The sequence below is a fragment of the Alligator mississippiensis genome, chromosome 12, assembly GCF_030867095.1.
Source record: "Alligator mississippiensis isolate rAllMis1 chromosome 12, rAllMis1, whole genome shotgun sequence".
Classification (NCBI taxonomy): Eukaryota; Metazoa; Chordata; order Crocodylia; family Alligatoridae; genus Alligator; species Alligator mississippiensis.
The window spans coordinates 52,430,353-52,447,959 of NC_081835.1; the positions used below are offsets into that span (position 1 = coordinate 52,430,353).

The following is a 17,607-nucleotide window of genomic DNA, read 5'->3' on the forward strand; positions in this document are numbered from 1 at the left end:
GGTTTATGTTGTCCCTTACTTGCTTGGGCTTCTTTTAGTTTTGTTCCCCTAGAATCAAACATGGCAGCTGGATTCATTCTGGGAACATATAAACTTATTCTTACATCTTACTGCAGGAACTGCTGTCATGCGTAAAATGAGAAGAGGGAGAGGAGGTGGGAACAGATTAAAGAACAACCCAGAAGACTGTCATAAAAAATGTATCTGTGTCAGAGTAATCGACCACAGCATTCAGATGCTTTTGCATCTGCTTGAAATGATGGATTGAGATAGAAGAGTCTACTTTTGTTTCACTTCCTCTCCATTGGGTTTCCAGCTACCATCAAGGCAGAGCTGTTTGAGATTTATTTTTTACTTGTTTGATTACATTTGTCCTTTGTACATGACTTATTTAAATGAATTGGTCTCACTTTTCAGAAACAGAATAAGTTTACCCTGTCTGAGCTGTTAGGTTTATTTTGATTCCCAATGACATGAAAGAAAGTTTTCCTTTGCTTTTTCTTTCCTTTTCCAAAGTTGCCAATGAAGCAGATACAGTACATACCAGTAGAGACTCCTAATTCATGTTAACACTATTCCCTTCTACAGAGCTTTCCATCAAAGAATTACAAGTATTTGATATATGTTCAATAAGCCACCTGGTGCTCCATGCCTTGAGTCTAACCAAGGGTGCCTGGAGTTCAAATAGGTTGAGAACCACTGAATTACAGAAAAAAGGATTTAGCTGTCTGACAGTATACCTTGCAAACAAGGAATGTGGTTATCTAGGCAAGCTTAGAGGAACTTTATGAAGAGGTAGTAAGTAATGCATATTTTTACTCCTGTACACAAGCAGGCAATAGAAGGAGGAGTGTGTGTGTAACAGAATCTGATAACACTATTCAAACTAGAACTTAAATGGTTAGATAGGGTCTGTACTGTTGCTTTGACATGCTACCCAGTGAAAGGGCACTCAGTGGTCTGATTAGCTTTGATTGTGTATTCTGCTGGGGTCAAAACTACTCACTCACCCTTTCACTGTAACTTTGTCCCCACCTGCAGGAGTGCTACAGGGGAAGGCTGGCATGAGATCATGTTGTCATGCCTCAGTAACAGAGCCTGTGATCCACGATCTGGCCTCACCAAAGATGAATGTGGAAGTGACTTTGCCTATTTTTACTTTGTCTCTTTCATCTTCCTCTGCTCCTTTCTGGTAAGTCAATCCCACCCTTTTATTTCCTTCCACATTAGCAAGCTGCAGGCTTTATATCAGTCCTCCCTAACTCCACTGGTTCCCTTCCCACTTAACACAGAGCAGGTCCCTCTTGCCCTCTCTGTATCCTTGTTTCCTGCTGCTCTCTAATTATGATTTATACAACATTAAAAGACAATTCCATTAAAAAGCATTTATTATCATAGTGATAAAACCCCTGTAATACCCAAAGAGATAATTTAGTAATTAGTTTAATGTGAAGGTCTTCATCTTTCTCCCGGTGGGGGGTCTCATTTTTTGAATTAAACATTAATCTGTTTTGTTTCAACTCATAACAGGGTCTTTTGAAGAATGGGATTGGGAATGGGGAGGGGCTCAGAGCAGAAGGGACACTATTGATTCTGAATTGCTTTAAGAAACATTCTGGAAAGCGCTGTGTTAGTTTGATGGTTTCGACTGCAACTTTATTCATTCTTTGTGTTGTTTTTTTTAAATAAATAAAATGACCATCATTTTCCAGTGATGACAGTCAGGAAATCTTCGGGCACAAAAGTGAAAAGAACTCACGGATCTACTGTACTTGAGTCAGGTCATAGTTTTTGAGGCAGGACTAAAAATGATCTTTTAACTAGTGCTACCACATTTTGCAGAACCCTTTTCATTCTTGGGGCTTGTTTCCCCATTCTGGGACACAGGAGAACTTGGTAAAAAAAAAAAAAAAAAAAAAAAAGGAATAAACACAGAAACTGAAGGAATAAAAATCACAGCTTTGAACTTTACTAGAACCAAATGTGTTGTCCCCTACATATGACTCCTGACTGTATTCTGGAACACAGAAATGAGTTTCCTGTAAGTTAAGATCTGTTTATGAGTCAGAATTCCTAAATATAGTTAATCCCTGCTACCCACAGAAATATCCTTATGGGAAAATTAACTTCAAATGGCAGAGGGACATACCACCTCAGAGAAATGGTCACCATTGGGCCCCTTGGCCAGCTGGCACCCTCTTCATGACATATGGCATATGACACCTTCCTGCAAGTATTAAAATTCTTAGAACCCTGCGAATTTATAAAAAGTTATGGCTCCATTTACAGATTCCTTTAGAACTCCAGTGCTTTAAAGCACAAATCTTTCCTTATACAAATCCCTAATCTAGCATTAGACAGTCTCTGTGTTATTTTAAAGTCCATTAACTTTCTTACGGTTTCTTTTTTTTTCCCCCTAATGAAAAAAAAAATCTTGCCAAATCACATTGACTTCCACACCCAAAGAAGAGTAGCAAAATCGGGAGCTGTTGCACATCTGTGTAATATGCAGCCCTGCATGAATTTATTCTTTGAGTCAATGATCCCAGGAGCATTATGGGACTATACCCTTAGTTCATTGGCAGGGAATGCAAAGAGCCCACAAGGTAGGATTAAGTAAGGGAGGCCAAAGCACTCCAGAAATAGAATGTGAAAAGCAAAGCAGCTGGAGTGTTACTGGACAGACCTGTAACTCTCTGGAGCCATAACTTTTTAAAATGCATTTGGCACTTCATTGCAATAAAACATGTGGTTCCCCACAAATGATTAAATCATTCTAGAGCAGCAGGCTTGCCAGCAGGGTGTGGGTTTATGATTTGTTAGATCTTGTTACATCATAGATTTGGGGAAAATTATGTAACTTATTTGTTTTTCATGTTGTTTTAGATTCTTTATAGGTGTCCAGTCTGACGTCATATTCCCTCTTTAATTTACACCCTTTTACGAATGGGATGAAAAAAATGTGGCCACTTTAGAAGCTGCTATATAGCAGGCAAATAAAACCTATATAGGTCCAGGCTGCCATTTGGAGGGATGCAGAACACCCAGGTGGGACAAAAACGTCTCAGAGTTTCCCCGTGTACAGAGGGATTTTAGCTGCTGACTCAGAAATCCCGCCACAGAACTTCAGAGCATAGGACAGACGAAAACTGAATTCTGTTCTTGGCATTATTATTGAGTAAAGTCACTTCACCCTTCTCTGCCTCAGTTTTCCCACCTATAAAATGGTGTTAGTGAGGCCATTTAGTGAGTTCTTTGAGGTACCTACCTGGATGAAGTTTGAATTCATATTAAAATTGTACATTAGCATGGTAGTAAATTAGAGTTTCTAGTTGTCTTTATTAGTGGCCCTTGAATTAATGGCAATAACACCTCATATGCACAAACAACCACCAAAATCCATACCCCTCACCCAGCCAAGAATACCGAGTAGACTCCAAATCCTTTTAAATTACACAAATGCAAACCCCAAACTTAATTGTCTGATTTCATTTTAATGACTTGCAGATGCTGCTCAGCTGGAGACATCTAAATTCAGTTTAATTTTGTTGATCACAGCCAGTGAACTTGCAAACTGCTCCTCTGCAGTGTTTTGTTTTCTCAGTGTAATGCCAATAGGCAGCACCCACATCCAAATATCAACACCGCTCTGTGAACAGAGCAGAAATACAGAGTGCTGCTCTGTGCCAGTCAGGTCATTATCTAGCACAGGGGCATCAGCTTCATCTTCTCCATGAGGGACTAACATGTTCTTACCTCCCTTTGTGACCTCCTTATTATAGGATGACCTTCCTATTCCTGTTGCAGCCTGACTCATTCCCACTGAAGTATGGTTGGAGCGTTGTAGCCATGAGGGTCCAGGAATGCCACTGAAGTCATTTTGATTGTTTCCATTGACTTGAATAGCAGTAGGACTAGACTCTTGTGTAGGAGGAATGGTTGCTATCCTGCAAGTTACAGCATTCCCATTGTGAGCAAAGGTTTCTTGTGTGCTCTGCCTTTCATCTCAGGGGTCATTTGAGCATGCTAATCTTTAAGATGCTAAGAGTGGACACTCAGATGCAAGACACTTTTTCTTAGCTGCTTTGTCTTGATTTCCTTTGGTCTGAGAGGCACTAGGAAATATTTTCAGGAGAGCAGCTGGGAGGTGATGGGGTCACTGACTGGAGCAACTGTGCACCTTCTGCTGGCCTGATGAATAAAGAAATGATGTTTCTCAACACACACTCAGTGAGTCACATTGAACCAGGTGTGCCCTGGATTGTATCAGGCAGCATAACTGCATTGGTAATGGAGAAAAGTGTCTGATTAAAATAATAAATATGCAGTGAGTTTCACATTGGTGACAGGTTCTGGATTAGCAGCCTTGTCAGACAAACTGCTCCTGTCATCCACTGAAGTCAGTAGAATGGGCAGCAGTGTCCCAGTTTCCCTCTGCATGATTCAATCATGACATACAGGAGCTGTTGCTACAAAATAAGAAGATGGTTCACTCTCCAAGGTGCATTCAGCCCTTGACCTCTCTGCTGAGGATGTTGTAAAGAAACATAATTAGTGCCTTTGGTAGTTTTGCAGGTTTTTGATGTAGACATCTGAGTGCTGGAGTTAGACAAGCTACTCTTATATATAGGTTACAGATCATCCTAAAATAACTTTAACACTGCCAGGAAAGAGTTGAGTATTGAGTGACCCTGGGGCCATGCCCAGGCCACAAACTTATGCCCAGCAGCACTGCCCCTCAAACATGCTGTGCTGCTTTGGGCACACTAATGCCCCAGCGAGAATCATTGTAGCTGCATCGCCACAACACTGAGGTGGGAAATGCTGAGATAAGTTTTTATTGAGGGGATGCTTGTGGATTAAGGGGGTACTGCTGTATGTTGGAGGAAGGGATTTAGATCTTGGTAAAGGGATGGGGGAGGAGGATAGAAGGAGTGCCTCATATTATCCCTTGCTTCTCAGTCATCTTGTACCATTCTCTGCTTTTGCAATGAGAATACTATAAAAGGGCACTGTCTTCAGCCTCTGGAGTAAGAAATGGTGAGAATCTCCTAAAGTGCTTGGGGATGGGGAGGGGCCATTTTAGAGCAGTTCCCTGACAGCCATTCTAATTAAAATGCCTCACCATCATGTGTATTCAGCTCCCCTCCCCACTGGGTTTTAAAATGGCTGTGGAGGTGCTTTAACTAAAGCTCATTTGACAAGCTTTAGTTAAAGCGCCCCTATGGCCATTTAAAAATGTGGGGGTGCTGCACTTAATACACAGGACAGTGAGGCAAGTCACTCGTTCACATTCTAATTGGAATGTGGAGCAGACTCGATTAATCTAATTAGAACATAAACGGGCAGGTCTATAGGCAGCCATATTGCTGTGCCATTCTCAGTGAACCAGAAATGACTAGTTTAAGCCCCAAAGAAAGCGATATCCAGTAGGGCTGTGCAAAACGGGCCCTATTCGATTCGGATTTGGCCCGAATCAGGGACAGTGATTCGATCCGTTGATTCAGATCACTGTCCCTGATTCGATTCGGCCAAATCCAAATATGAAGTTTCGATGCTGATTTGGTGAATCAGTGATTCAGACACAGGAACAGCTTTAAAAGTTTTTTTCTACGTACCATGAGGTAGCAATACGACTCATGATCGCTGTGGTGCTGGGGCGCATGGAGTGTCCCACAGGAGCATGGGGGGCTCTCCAGCATGCTCGGCAGTGAACCTAGAAGTACTTCCAGGTCTGCCGGGAGTGCGCTGGGGCCCCCCTGGCTTGGCAATCAGTCGCGGGGAGATCTCAGGTGCCCCCCCACCCCCTGACCCAGGAGGTACCAGTCACCAAGCGGGGGGGACACACGGGGGGGCCCCCAGCACGCTCCCCGGTGGACCCAGAAGTGCTTCTGGTCCACTTCCAGGTCTGCTGCCGAGTACACTGGGGAGCCCCCTGCACTTGTGTGGGACACTTCATACGCCCCAGCATCGCAGCGTTCATGAACTGCCTGCTACCTAGAGGTATGTAGAAAAAACATTTAAAGTTGTGTCTACGTCCGAATTGCTGAATCTGTCCAAATCTCTCCAAATCGATTTGGAGAGATTAAAGGGTCCTCTGATTCGATTCGGATTCGGCCACCAAATCAGGCCTAATCTTTGCTGAATCAAATCAGGGACCGAAGCTTTGCACAGCGATAATATCTGGTTCTTTCTGACCAAAAGGACGGGTAATGGCTAGAATGTAGGAACCACAATTTCTGCTAAGCAAAACTGTTCTCAGCTTACAGCTTTATTGCTCTACTGTTTGCGGTTTGCATCTTAAATTGAATCCGTAAGGTAAAAGCCAAGTTTCTTTTTTCCTTTTCCTCCTGTGCAGATGTTGAACCTGTTTGTAGCTGTAATCATGGACAACTTTGAGTACCTGACACGAGACTCTTCCATCCTAGGACCCCATCACCTGGATGAGTTTGTTCGTGTCTGGGCTGAATATGACCCAGCTGCCTGGTATGTATGTAGCATATGTGAAGTACACACACGCACACGCATGTGTGCACGTGTGCGCGTGCGCACACACACACACACACACACACACACACACACACACACACACACACACACTGTTTTAATGAGAATACAACTCCATGAGAAAAAATTCCAGAGATCAAAATAACTGGGGCGGTAAATGTTACAACTCAGATTCACTGTGCAATTGAGATTAACAAACCTGATGTCATTCCAAGGGAATTTCCTTTTAAAACTGACCTGAGTGAAAAAGAAAGAAAGAAAAAAGACCCTTAAAATTGCCAGATGCAAATGATCATGGAAAAGGTGTTGATTGTCTCTGAAAACAAAACTGAATCCCTTTATTTTTTTTACTTTTCAGTAAAAGATAAAAAATATGTTGAATCTTCCACTGTCATCAGCAATTTAGATACTACTTAAAATTAAGATTCCTAAATGTGATCAAAAAGCATCTTATTCACGTAGCTGTTGTTTAGTAGCCTGGGGGCATGTCTACATGTGATATTAGTGCAACACTAATCAGCTTAGTTCATTCCAGGGTTTATAGCTCCCAGGCACCGCACTTACATGTGCGCCTACGATTGCGCCGGGTCAGAGCAACCCCAGCTGACGGGGCTCGGGTGATCAGCCTGCCAGCCCAGGGCTGCTCAGGCCTGGCTCAACGTGCTGCAAAGGGACTGGCTGGGGCATGAGGGTGCTTCAGTGTGGGGCTAGCTGGCAAGCAGCCCCTGGATTGAAGCACCCTCATGCCCCAGCCAGCCGTGTTAGTGTCTACATGTGCATTGTGGTGCACCGAACAACGCCGGTGTAGGATAGTACTTGTGTTGACAAGTACTAACCTACGGTGGAGTTGATTAGTTTACTGCGGCCTAATAGCATTGCACGTGTAGACACTGAGACTTTACGGCGGAGCAACTCCACAGTAAATGTCTTATGTATATGCGCCCATAAAGTACCTTAATAATTCTAAAAGAAATACAGTGTAGAGTGTATATGTTTTGAGGTAACAAAAAACTTGTGATGCTTTTCTTTTCACATTTCCCAGGTGCTATTTCTCCTTAGAAAGTGTGGACATGTGCTCAACAGCACTTTGAGTCATCATTTACACCTGCACAAACCAAGTGTAGAATGTTACTAAACCAGGATCATCCATTCACTTACATCTCTGATAGCATTTTATGCCCACTTTGTGCAGGTGGACATGACTACCCAAGATACAAGGTAGAGTTAAGTGATATGAGATTTGTTAAAATAGCAAGGGTTTAGGTAATATATATAGTTTAGATCAGTGGTTCTCAACCAGGGTTCCACACCACCCTTAGATGCCATGCAGGTGTGAGGAGATAAGCAGATCTGTGCAGACTCATGCTTGCCCCTGTCTGGCCAGTCCTTCACCGCCCTTGCTTAGCCCCTCTGCTAGGAGGTAAGCACTGGAATATATAAATTCATTTTTGAAATTGAGAAACATGCCTTAAGTCCAGTGAGGAGTGCCTTGAGTCCAAAAAAGGTTGAGAACTACTGGTTTAGCTATATAGATCATTTTCATTTGGAAATTGTATTGTGATCCTAGAAACCTCCATCTAATGACCTCAAGTTACAGATGAGAGAGCTTTGATCTTTTCAGGAATATGTTGGTAGGTGGATAATGGCTGAAAGCTGAGACACATAAAACAATGATGAGAGGGACAACAAACAATAAGCCCCAGTTCTTTGGAGCCTTTCAGTTCTCAGAGAATCTCGAAGAAAATGCCCTGGACGTACACGCTTGCTACAAGAGAGAGTGCTTTCCTCCCAGCAAGGAAGTGAGTTTCCAAATGAAATTTACCTTTGTTCTTATTATTCAAAGACAATAGTGGGAAAACCTACAGATAATTGACTGCAAACCTATAAAGTCCCATGTGGCAGGAAACTCTGAAGTAATAGGAGGAGAAGAATGTCGTAGCAGACCAAAGAGTCAAAATGAAAATTGTAGAGTATAAAATGATCTGAGAGTTTGCTTTGGCAAACTTGTCTCGTTACCATTTCTGAAATAAGATTTACTTTAAAACATTGTATCAAATTTAAGGGAGAAAAGCATTCTGTCAAGTGTAGCCTCTGAATTTTGCATATTACTTTGTGTTGCCACCTTTTGAAAGCACAAGACAGTTAGTCTCTGCGGGGAGTTATAAAAAGATAAAGAGCTATCTAAACCTGCATAAATCTTAAGGTTTTACATGCTCTGAGGTACAGCCAGAACAATTTCCTTCATCTTTTACAGCTTGGGGAAATTGTACGTGGGGCCAAATATTTTTTTACAAGCTCTCACCCCTTTGCTCCCCTTTTTTCTTGCCTTCCTCCCAATAAACCACCATGCAATATATTTCCTGTAAAGTATCACTCTCTGAAGAATAAACGTCATTCTTGTATGTGTACAAAACTGATTATAAAATGCTGCCTCCAGGCAATTTAAGCTTTTCACTCTGTTCGTGTTCCTTCCCAACTAGAGATGAAGATGCAAGAGAAATATCCATAAACAAGGTGTTAAACTCCTTAGCTGGGATGCTGTTAAGTTGGTTCAAGTCACTCCTAACCTGATTTTCTTCAATGCAGTAACACTGATGCTTGGCCTGATTTATCTTAATACTAAAATGACTTCATTCAAATAAATTGTGTGTACTTTACACCAGATTAACTGCATCCATATTGGGAGTTTGCATCTATATAGCTGGATTTGAGTGAATGCAGGATTTCTCATACAGGCAAGTCTTTACTGAATGTCTGACAGCCCATAAGTAGTTCTTTTCTTTGGTCAATCCAATCCTTTTTCTTACATCAGACAAAATAATTCAGTGAGACTGAAAATGTGGGACTATCCATTCTCCCTTTAATAAATAGACTTGGCTTCCATTAACCTCAGTGAGGGAAATTGCCTGTATGCAAGACAGAATAAATACAAAAACACTTCTCTTTAGATTTCGATATTGAACCCTTTGTGGGGATAAGGAGGATGCTAACTGAATGATCTGCTCAGTCTTTTTTTTTTTTTAATCATTATCATATAATAACAGGGGTTGGCAATGTTTTCTGGCATAGGGGCAGGAATGACCCAGCTTGGGTTAGAGATAGGTGGAGCACTTCTTAAGCATGGGCATTCATCCTGAGACCCACTTCTAGTTTAGGGCAAAAGCAGACTATTAGTTCATTTGGTCTGATCTGATAATACTACACAGAATTACATTTTGTCCATTTACCTCTGTATTTAGCCCAATGCTTTGCGTCTGGCTACAGCTTTCAGCCATTAGTTCCTGCTGTTGCAGTTCTCCATAGTACAGGTATTTACATGACGAGTGGAATAAAAAATAATCAGAATAATATAATTGGCATGGAACAAGGCAATATGATTGAGTGGTTAGATCCAGGTGACCTGGATTATATTTCTGCTTCTGTCACTGACTAACTTTGTGACTTTTTAGCAACTTCTGCATGTTCCAGTTTGTTCCCTGTAAATAATGAATACAACAATGCTTATCCACCTTGGTAAGCTATTTGAGATCCTCAGATGAAAGAGGCAGTGTGAGTGTAAAGTGCAGATATTTGCTATATGTTTGGTATATGATTAACATTTTAAATACATACATACATATATATATAGATCAGTATTCAGTGTCAACATATTTTTCTTGATTGTGTCCAGTTTTTGTTAAACCTTCCTGGGAAAACCTATTCAAAATGTTGAGAGAAGAATTAAAGATGAAATATTCGATATTGTATTTTGGAAAAAAAATATTGTGCTAAGTAGTGGGTAGCTATGGTAATGTTTATGGATTCAAGGACTGTAAAAACATCAGACATCAGAGGGAGGGGGGAGAGAGAGAGAGAGAAAGCTCTAAAACCTACCAGCTTGGTCCTAGGGGCAATGTATTGCATGTAAACCAATATTGAAAAATGTCAATCTCACCTTAACTAGCAGCCAAGTTTAATCATTTAAAAGAATATCACCCTTGAATATTGGATTTTTGTCCTTCCTGTTTTCTTTAAAAACATGTAAAGAAGGGCTGAAAGGTGCAGTATTTTTATCTTCTAAAAAGTTTTCTCCCTGAGTTCATTTTTTTTTCCTTAGAAATATTAATCATGTTGGGTCTTGTCTTCTTTTTTTAGCCAAATGCTTTCTTGACTGTCTAGAGATATGTTTCCATAATTATTTGAGCAAAACAATGTTTACAAAAGCAAACAAAATTAAAGAGCACTCAAAATACCTACAGATTTAAATAGTTTAAAAAAAAAATCTTATCCTCTATTCTCTATCGTGGTTCATTGCAGGGGTATTTATCATAAATCTGTTGGCTCTCAAGTCATCCATATAATCTCCTAGGACTGACAAGATCTGTGGACTTGTTTCCACACAATGTTTTTTAGTGGTTTAACAATACTGGTTTAGAAATATTGGTAAATTTATTTTTAAAACTTAGCCAATATAAATACTTCTATATAAATTGGGCCCATAAAAGAGGTTACACAGAAGTGTAACAGGAAAATAATGCACCTAGGCAGCACACAAGGTAAGCAGCAAGCCATGGCATGGGCAAAGTGTGTTATGGAGCACTAAGCGTTCTGGGAACTGTAATCTGGGAAGACTAGCAAGTATGGCAGAAGACCAATTTGGCTAAGCAGGGAACTCTTCAGTAAGCTAAAACACAATAAGGAAGTATAGAAGAAGTGGAAACATGGACAAACAAATAGGGAGGGGAGTATAAGAGTATTGCTCAGGCATGCAGGGATGAAGTCAGGAACTTCAAAGCACAATCAGAGTTGCAGCTAGCAAGGGACCTGAAGGGTAGCAAGAAAGGTTTCTACATGTATGTCAGTAACAAGATGAGGATCAAGGAAAGTCTAGGTCCTTTACTATGGGGGAGGCAACCTAGTGACAGAGGATGCAGAAAGGGTTGAAGTGCTCAATGCCTTTTTTACCTCAGTTTTCACAGGCAAGGTCAGCTCCCAGACTACGGCACCAGGCAGCACAGTTTGGGGAGGAAGTCAGCAGCCAACATTGGTGAAAGAACAGGTTAGGGACTATTTAGAAAAGCTGGATGTACACAAGTCCATGGGGCCAGAAAAGATGCACCCGAGGGTGCTGAGGGAGTTGGCCAATGTGTTTGCAGAGCCACTGGCCATCATCTTTGAAAACTCACGGCAAGCAGGAGAGGTCCCAGGTGATTGGAAAAGGGCAAACATAGTGCCCATATTTAAGAAAGGGAAAAAAGAGGATCCAGGAAACTACAGACCAGTCAGCCTCATCTCAGTCCCTGGAAAAATCATTGAGCAGGTCCTCAAGGAATCCATTTCTAAGAATTGGAGAAGAAGGTGATTAGGAACAGTCAGCGTGGATTCACACCAAGGGCAAGTCATGCCTGACCAGCCTGATTGCCTCCTATGAAGAGAAGACTGGCTCTGTGGATGAGGGGAGACCAGTGGATGTGATATACCTTGACTTTAGCAAGGATTTTGCTATGGTCTCCCACAACATTCTCACAAGCAAGCTAAGGAAGTATAGGTTGGATGAATGAACTGTAAGGTGGATTGAAAACTGGCTGAATCATTGGGCTCAAGGGTAGTAGTCAATGGCTTAATGTCTAATTGGCAGCCAGTACCAAGTGGAGTGCCCCAGGGGTCAGTCCTGGGGTCAGTTTTCTTCAATATCTTCATCAACGACCTGGAAGATGGCCTAGAGTGCACCCTCAGCAAGTTTGCAGCTGACACCAAGCTGGGGGGCTGGAGGGTAGGACTAGGATTCAGAGAGATCTCAACAAATTGAAGGATTGCACCAAAAGAAACCTCAGAAGGTTCAATAAGGAGAAATGCAAAGTCCTGAATTTAGGACAGAATAATCCCATGCACCAACCGGTACAGGCTGAGGACGGACTGGCTGGGCAGCAGCTCTGCAGAAAAGGACCTGGGGGGTTACAGTGGACAATAAACTGAATATGAGCCAACAGTGTGCTCTTGTTGCCAAGAAGGCTAGCGGCATCCTGGGCTGCATTGATAAGTGTGTTTCCAGCAGATAGATGGAAATGATTATTCCCCTCTATTCAGCACTGGCGAGGCCACATCTGTAGTACTGTGTCCAGTTTTGGCCCCCACAACAGAAAGGATGTAGACAAATTGGAGTGTCCAGTGAAGTGCAACAAAAATGGTTCAGGGGCTGGGGGACATGATTAATGAGGAGAGGCTGAGGGAATTGGGCTTATTTAGTCTGGAGAAGAGAAGGCTGAGAGGGGTATTTAATAGCATCCTTCAAGTACCTGAAGGCCTGTTCAAAAGAGGATGGAGCTGGACTGTTCTCAGTGGTGGCTGATAACAAAACAAGGAGCAACGGTCTCAAGTTGCAGCAAGGGAAGTTTAGGTTACATGTTAGGAAAAAGTTTCTCCCTACTAAAGCACTGGAACAGGTTACCCAGAGAGGTGGTGGAATCTACATCTTTGGAGGTTTCTAAGACCTGGCTAGACAGAGCCCTGGCTGGAATGATCTAGTTGGGGCTAATCCTGCTTTGAGCAGGGTGTTGGACTAGATGTGACCTCCTGAGGTCCCTGCCAACCCTCATTTTCTATGATTCTATGAATTAGCTCTGTAGAATAGCAGTGGGTTTCACTGCTGCTGTGGTGCAATTTCACCCTATTTTTTGCACTGAAGCCCATATTGGGAGGGCAAAAAAATTGCTGATTTCAGCGGCAAAAAATGGGGCCAGTTCTCTCCCCAGCAGAAGTGAACTTCCCCGCTGCTCAATGAAATTGTGGTTCCCAGAACACATTGCATGTCTTGATACACACGGCCCATGCTGCCGCAGTTTGCAGCCAGGTAGTTCAAGCAGGGCGCGTCTACACAAGACACTACATTGCCACAGTGATGAGCTATGGTGACATAGCGTCAGGAAGCATGAACCGTGACACGGACACTGTTGCGCAGTAGCAATGAGCTCAGCCACCCCACATTATGCAACTGAGATTACAATAGTTTAACTGTATTTGTTTCTAAATCAATATTGTGAAACTGCAATGAGCCCAAATTTTGAATGTAAAACAGATATTCAGCAACTTTGGAAATAACCTGAATGCTTTCTTTTTATATCATAAAGAAGCCAAATGCGAGCCCAATTTGCTTTTTTTCTGAGGTTGACTTGAGGCTCAGTGCTGCTAGTCATTTAAATAATTTGATTAATTATAATTTAATAAATGAAGTTTTATAATCCTACTGCTAAGCTGGAAGCTATATTTTCTGTATAGTATAATTTGCATTAGAATAACAGAGGCAGCCTGATTTCAGATGTGAAGAATGATTTCTCAGTTATCTCAGTCTTAACTACTCTCATAAGACTCTCAACCTGTGGCCTGATTTTAAATCTCTTATTGTATTTCTGGGTCTACCTACACTACAGTCATTACTATGACTACAGTGTAGTTCAGATATGCTTAAGCTTTTCAAATGAGCTAGCTCATGTATCAGTCACAATCTAGTTTCACGAGCACTGAGCATAGGGTTGGTTGCAAAACCTGCCCATGAAGCTGGGCAAATATGAAGGCCTTTAATCTTTCCTGCTTCTGCAGCGAGGCTGCCATGAGTACCCAATTGGCTATGTCTACGTTACATGTGTAGGCAGAGAAGTGACTCCAGTGTGGACATACTCTAGAAATCATTAGAAAATCATTAATATTGCATAGTAAGTTGGACTGTAACTGAAACAATTGTGTAGTTTTATGCTGTGACTGTTGTAAAACAATAGGGAGTTTCTCTCTCTCTCTCTCTCTCTCTCTAGCTCTGAATTAATATGTCACTTGGAGCCTAAGCATCATCAAATAACCTTTCTTTCTAGAGTGTGTTCCTCCTCTTAACCTGTACTATCCTCTGGTTTCTGTAGGAGAGTAAGCCTGTGGGGAGATGGCATCCCTCCATGCGTTTGCTGTTATAACTTCTGATGTTTTCTTTCCAGTTGCCGGATTCATTATAAGGATATGTACAATTTGTTACGTGTTATTGCTCCACCCCTTGGCTTAGGAAAGAAGTGCCCTCATAGGGTGGCATACAAGGTTTGGAATTTCAGAGACTCCGTCCAGCTTTTTTCTTCTTTTCTTTTATATTTTTTTCTTTTTTACCCAAACTGCAAGTGCAAACAATACAGAAAAGATACTGGAACGTGACTAACCCGTTGCCTGAAAAGGAATGATTGACTGACTGCCCCCCCTTCCCTTGATGCATCTACTCCCACACCCCAGCTGGCTGGAGACAGGCAGCCTTATGAGACAGTGAATTCGAAAGCTTCCATCTTTCATGGTCTAGGTGGGAAGTTGTGGGGAAGAACAATAGATGAGCTGAGCTTTCCATGTATGCATGTGTGCACACACAGGGAGTAGAGAGAAAGAAGCGGCTTATTAATATTTCCAGGGAATACTGCGGAAAAATATTTAGTGACATGGAGCATTTCTTTTTAGATATTTAGCAGGTGTTCAAGCTTCATTCTAAGTAGCTAACCTTTGAATCCTAATCCTTCCTGGGGAGTGTGGTCTAGTAGTCAGAAATATATAAGGTACCTCCATTCTATTCTGGAGCCTAAAGTTGTAGACTAGATGACATGTGATAGCACTGCTTTTCCTATTTCGCCGGTGTTATAGATTTACCAAGTGCAATCTGTGCATAACCAACTGGGAAGACAGGCCAATGCAATGAATTCGTGTTCAATTGTTGGCAGTTCCCCGTGGAGGCTTAAGGTGGTACAAACACCTATTATAACCAAACTCATGATCTGTGGGGATGGGGTACCAGGTGTCAAGACCCTGTACTCCCTGGTTTCTCTGACTGCACCCAAGTTAACAAGTTAGCTAGCGGATGTTATTAATGGGGCACGATTTATTGATGTGGTTTGAAGAAGAAATAGCCATGGGAGGGTGAAAACTATATCCTCTTCCTAGTACCCACATGCAGACGGGAGGTTGTCCTTGGTAGATTCAAATCTGTGTTGCTAAGGGAGCATCTCTGTGTTGGATGGGGTATCACAGAACTGCAGCTTTTTCTGTGAGTCACAGCACTCCTGGTCTGCCCACATGAAAAAGCAAAAAAAAAAGGATTCTTCTTCTTCTTTCTCTTTTAGCCTTTAACCTAAATTGGAAGCAAAACTTCTTATCCACTAAACGGAAACAGAAGCATTTAATATAATGTACATCTCTGGCTGTCCCATAACTCTGCCTACCAGCTCTCCCTGGCATGGTGAATACAACCGTTTCTTTGACTTGAAGACTTGGAAAAAAAAAAAAAAAAAAGCAACCTCCCCTACCAAAAACAAGAAACACCCTTCCCTACCTCTTTCCATGTGCATTAACTTGGACATCAATCATTCTGTACTGCTGCCACAGGGATTAAAGTGTCAAATTTTAACCGTAGATACGGGATTTCTCTGCAGTAAGGAGGAGATATGAGGGGGTTCAAAGGAATGGATGCTGAGAAATCCTTCAGTTTACCCTCTTTTTTCCCCCTCTTTCCTGAGAAATCTGATTAACCAGATATGTTTTCTTGTCTGCTTTTTCCCTTTCCCCCACCCCATTTTCCCTGGTTTTGTTTCCCCCTTTGTGTTGCTCCCTTTCTATTTATTTTATTTTTAAAATTTTGGTTCTGGTTTGATTTCTGTGTCCTCCTGCTTTTGCCTCTCCCTCTCCCTTCGATTCCAAGCGGGCGCATCAGTTACACTGACATGTATGAGATGCTGAGACACATGTCCCCACCTCTAGGCCTGGGAAAGAAATGCCCTGCTCGAGTTGCTTATAAGGTAGACCATTCCCAAAAAAACCCCCAAACCACCAGTGAAAGCTTCTTGTGCCATGGCTGAAGTGGGTGCCATTTTCCTGTGACATTTTTGGTGTTCTTCTGAGTTCTTTCTGGCTCTTTATCTTCTTTCTAAGCAGACTGGATTGTAAACATTCCTTTTCTTGATAATGTTTTTTCAGTCATTGAATCTATAACACATCAGTTTGTCTTTCTAGCTATGTCTCCACCTCTCTATATAAATGTCTCTCTCTATCATTCTGCTTCCTTCCCAGTCCAGTTGGCATGCAAAGGGGACCAATAAGTAATTTGCCCTGCTGTTAAAAACCCCACTTCACTTTGTATGCCTTTTTGACTATCTACTCTGATAATTTTCTAGTCGTATGGGGTTTTTTTTTCTTTTAATTAGATCAAAGTAATTAGGCAGGCAGTAATGTAGGAGGTAGCAAGTTATTAAATACAGATGACACCATAAGGGTTCTATAAATATACTTGTAGAAATAAATGAATTTCAATCAAATCATTTTGGTCAAAATTAAAAAAGAAGTGGCTCAAACATATAATTTGCTCTAAACAAGGGTTTAATTAAACCACAAAACACATTATACTCAAAACTGTGCTAGCTGATACATTTTAGATACCACTAGCGTGGAAGGAATGATAGATCAGTGGGACCAAGTGTGCAAAGAGTAGGCCAGTATTCCCACCAGTTGACTCCCATTGGCTTCAATGAAAGTTTTGCTGTCACCTTCACAGCTGCATGAAGTGTTCAGGGGTGAAGGGTCATAAGGAACTTCTCTTTATCTTAGGTTTCCGTGCTTTCTGATGTGGGATTTTAAAAAACTTCCTGCATTGGCATAACTCTGCTTCCATTAAAATTGATGGGAGCTTTACTGTTAACTGTAGCAGACACAAGTAGACCCGTACTGAGCCTAATTTCGCCAATGTACATCCCCAGCTTTGCTTTTTGTGACAGGATGGAATGATTCTAGGTCATACCAAACCTCTTTAGCATCTGATTTCTCATTTAAACCATGTGAAACTGTACGTTTGATTTGAGATGGGCCCAAACCCCACATCTAATTTCTTCCTGACTGCTTTTTGAAAGATCTGAACTTCACTGTGACATTTCTTAGGGCAAATAATATCAACCTGCTTTCCACATGGCCCTTCCCTAGTGAACTACATTGCAGTTGCATAGAACATAAAATGGAAAAAGGTAAAAATACTTGGCCTTGAAGAGTCTTTATTGTATGAATGGCCAGTTAGTTCATCTTGACATATTTCTGGCATAGAGGTCCAAAGGGACATGTGTATTA

General features: G+C 41.7%; 1 protein-coding gene across 5 annotated transcripts in view; it reads left to right on the forward strand.

Moving 5' to 3' along the window:
- CACNA1B (calcium voltage-gated channel subunit alpha1 B) overlaps window positions 1-17,607 on the forward strand; it is a 475,079-nt gene that overhangs the window by 422,024 nt on the left and 35,448 nt on the right. For all 5 annotated transcript variants that reach the window (XM_059715546.1, XM_059715542.1, XM_059715543.1 and 2 more), the window contains 3 exons: window positions 1,042-1,192; window positions 6,359-6,486; window positions 16,196-16,292. In XM_059715546.1, the coding sequence (XP_059571529.1) occupies window positions 1,042-1,192; window positions 6,359-6,486; window positions 16,196-16,292 (376 nt within the window). The remainder of the gene's footprint in view (window positions 1-1,041; window positions 1,193-6,358; window positions 6,487-16,195; window positions 16,293-17,607) is intronic.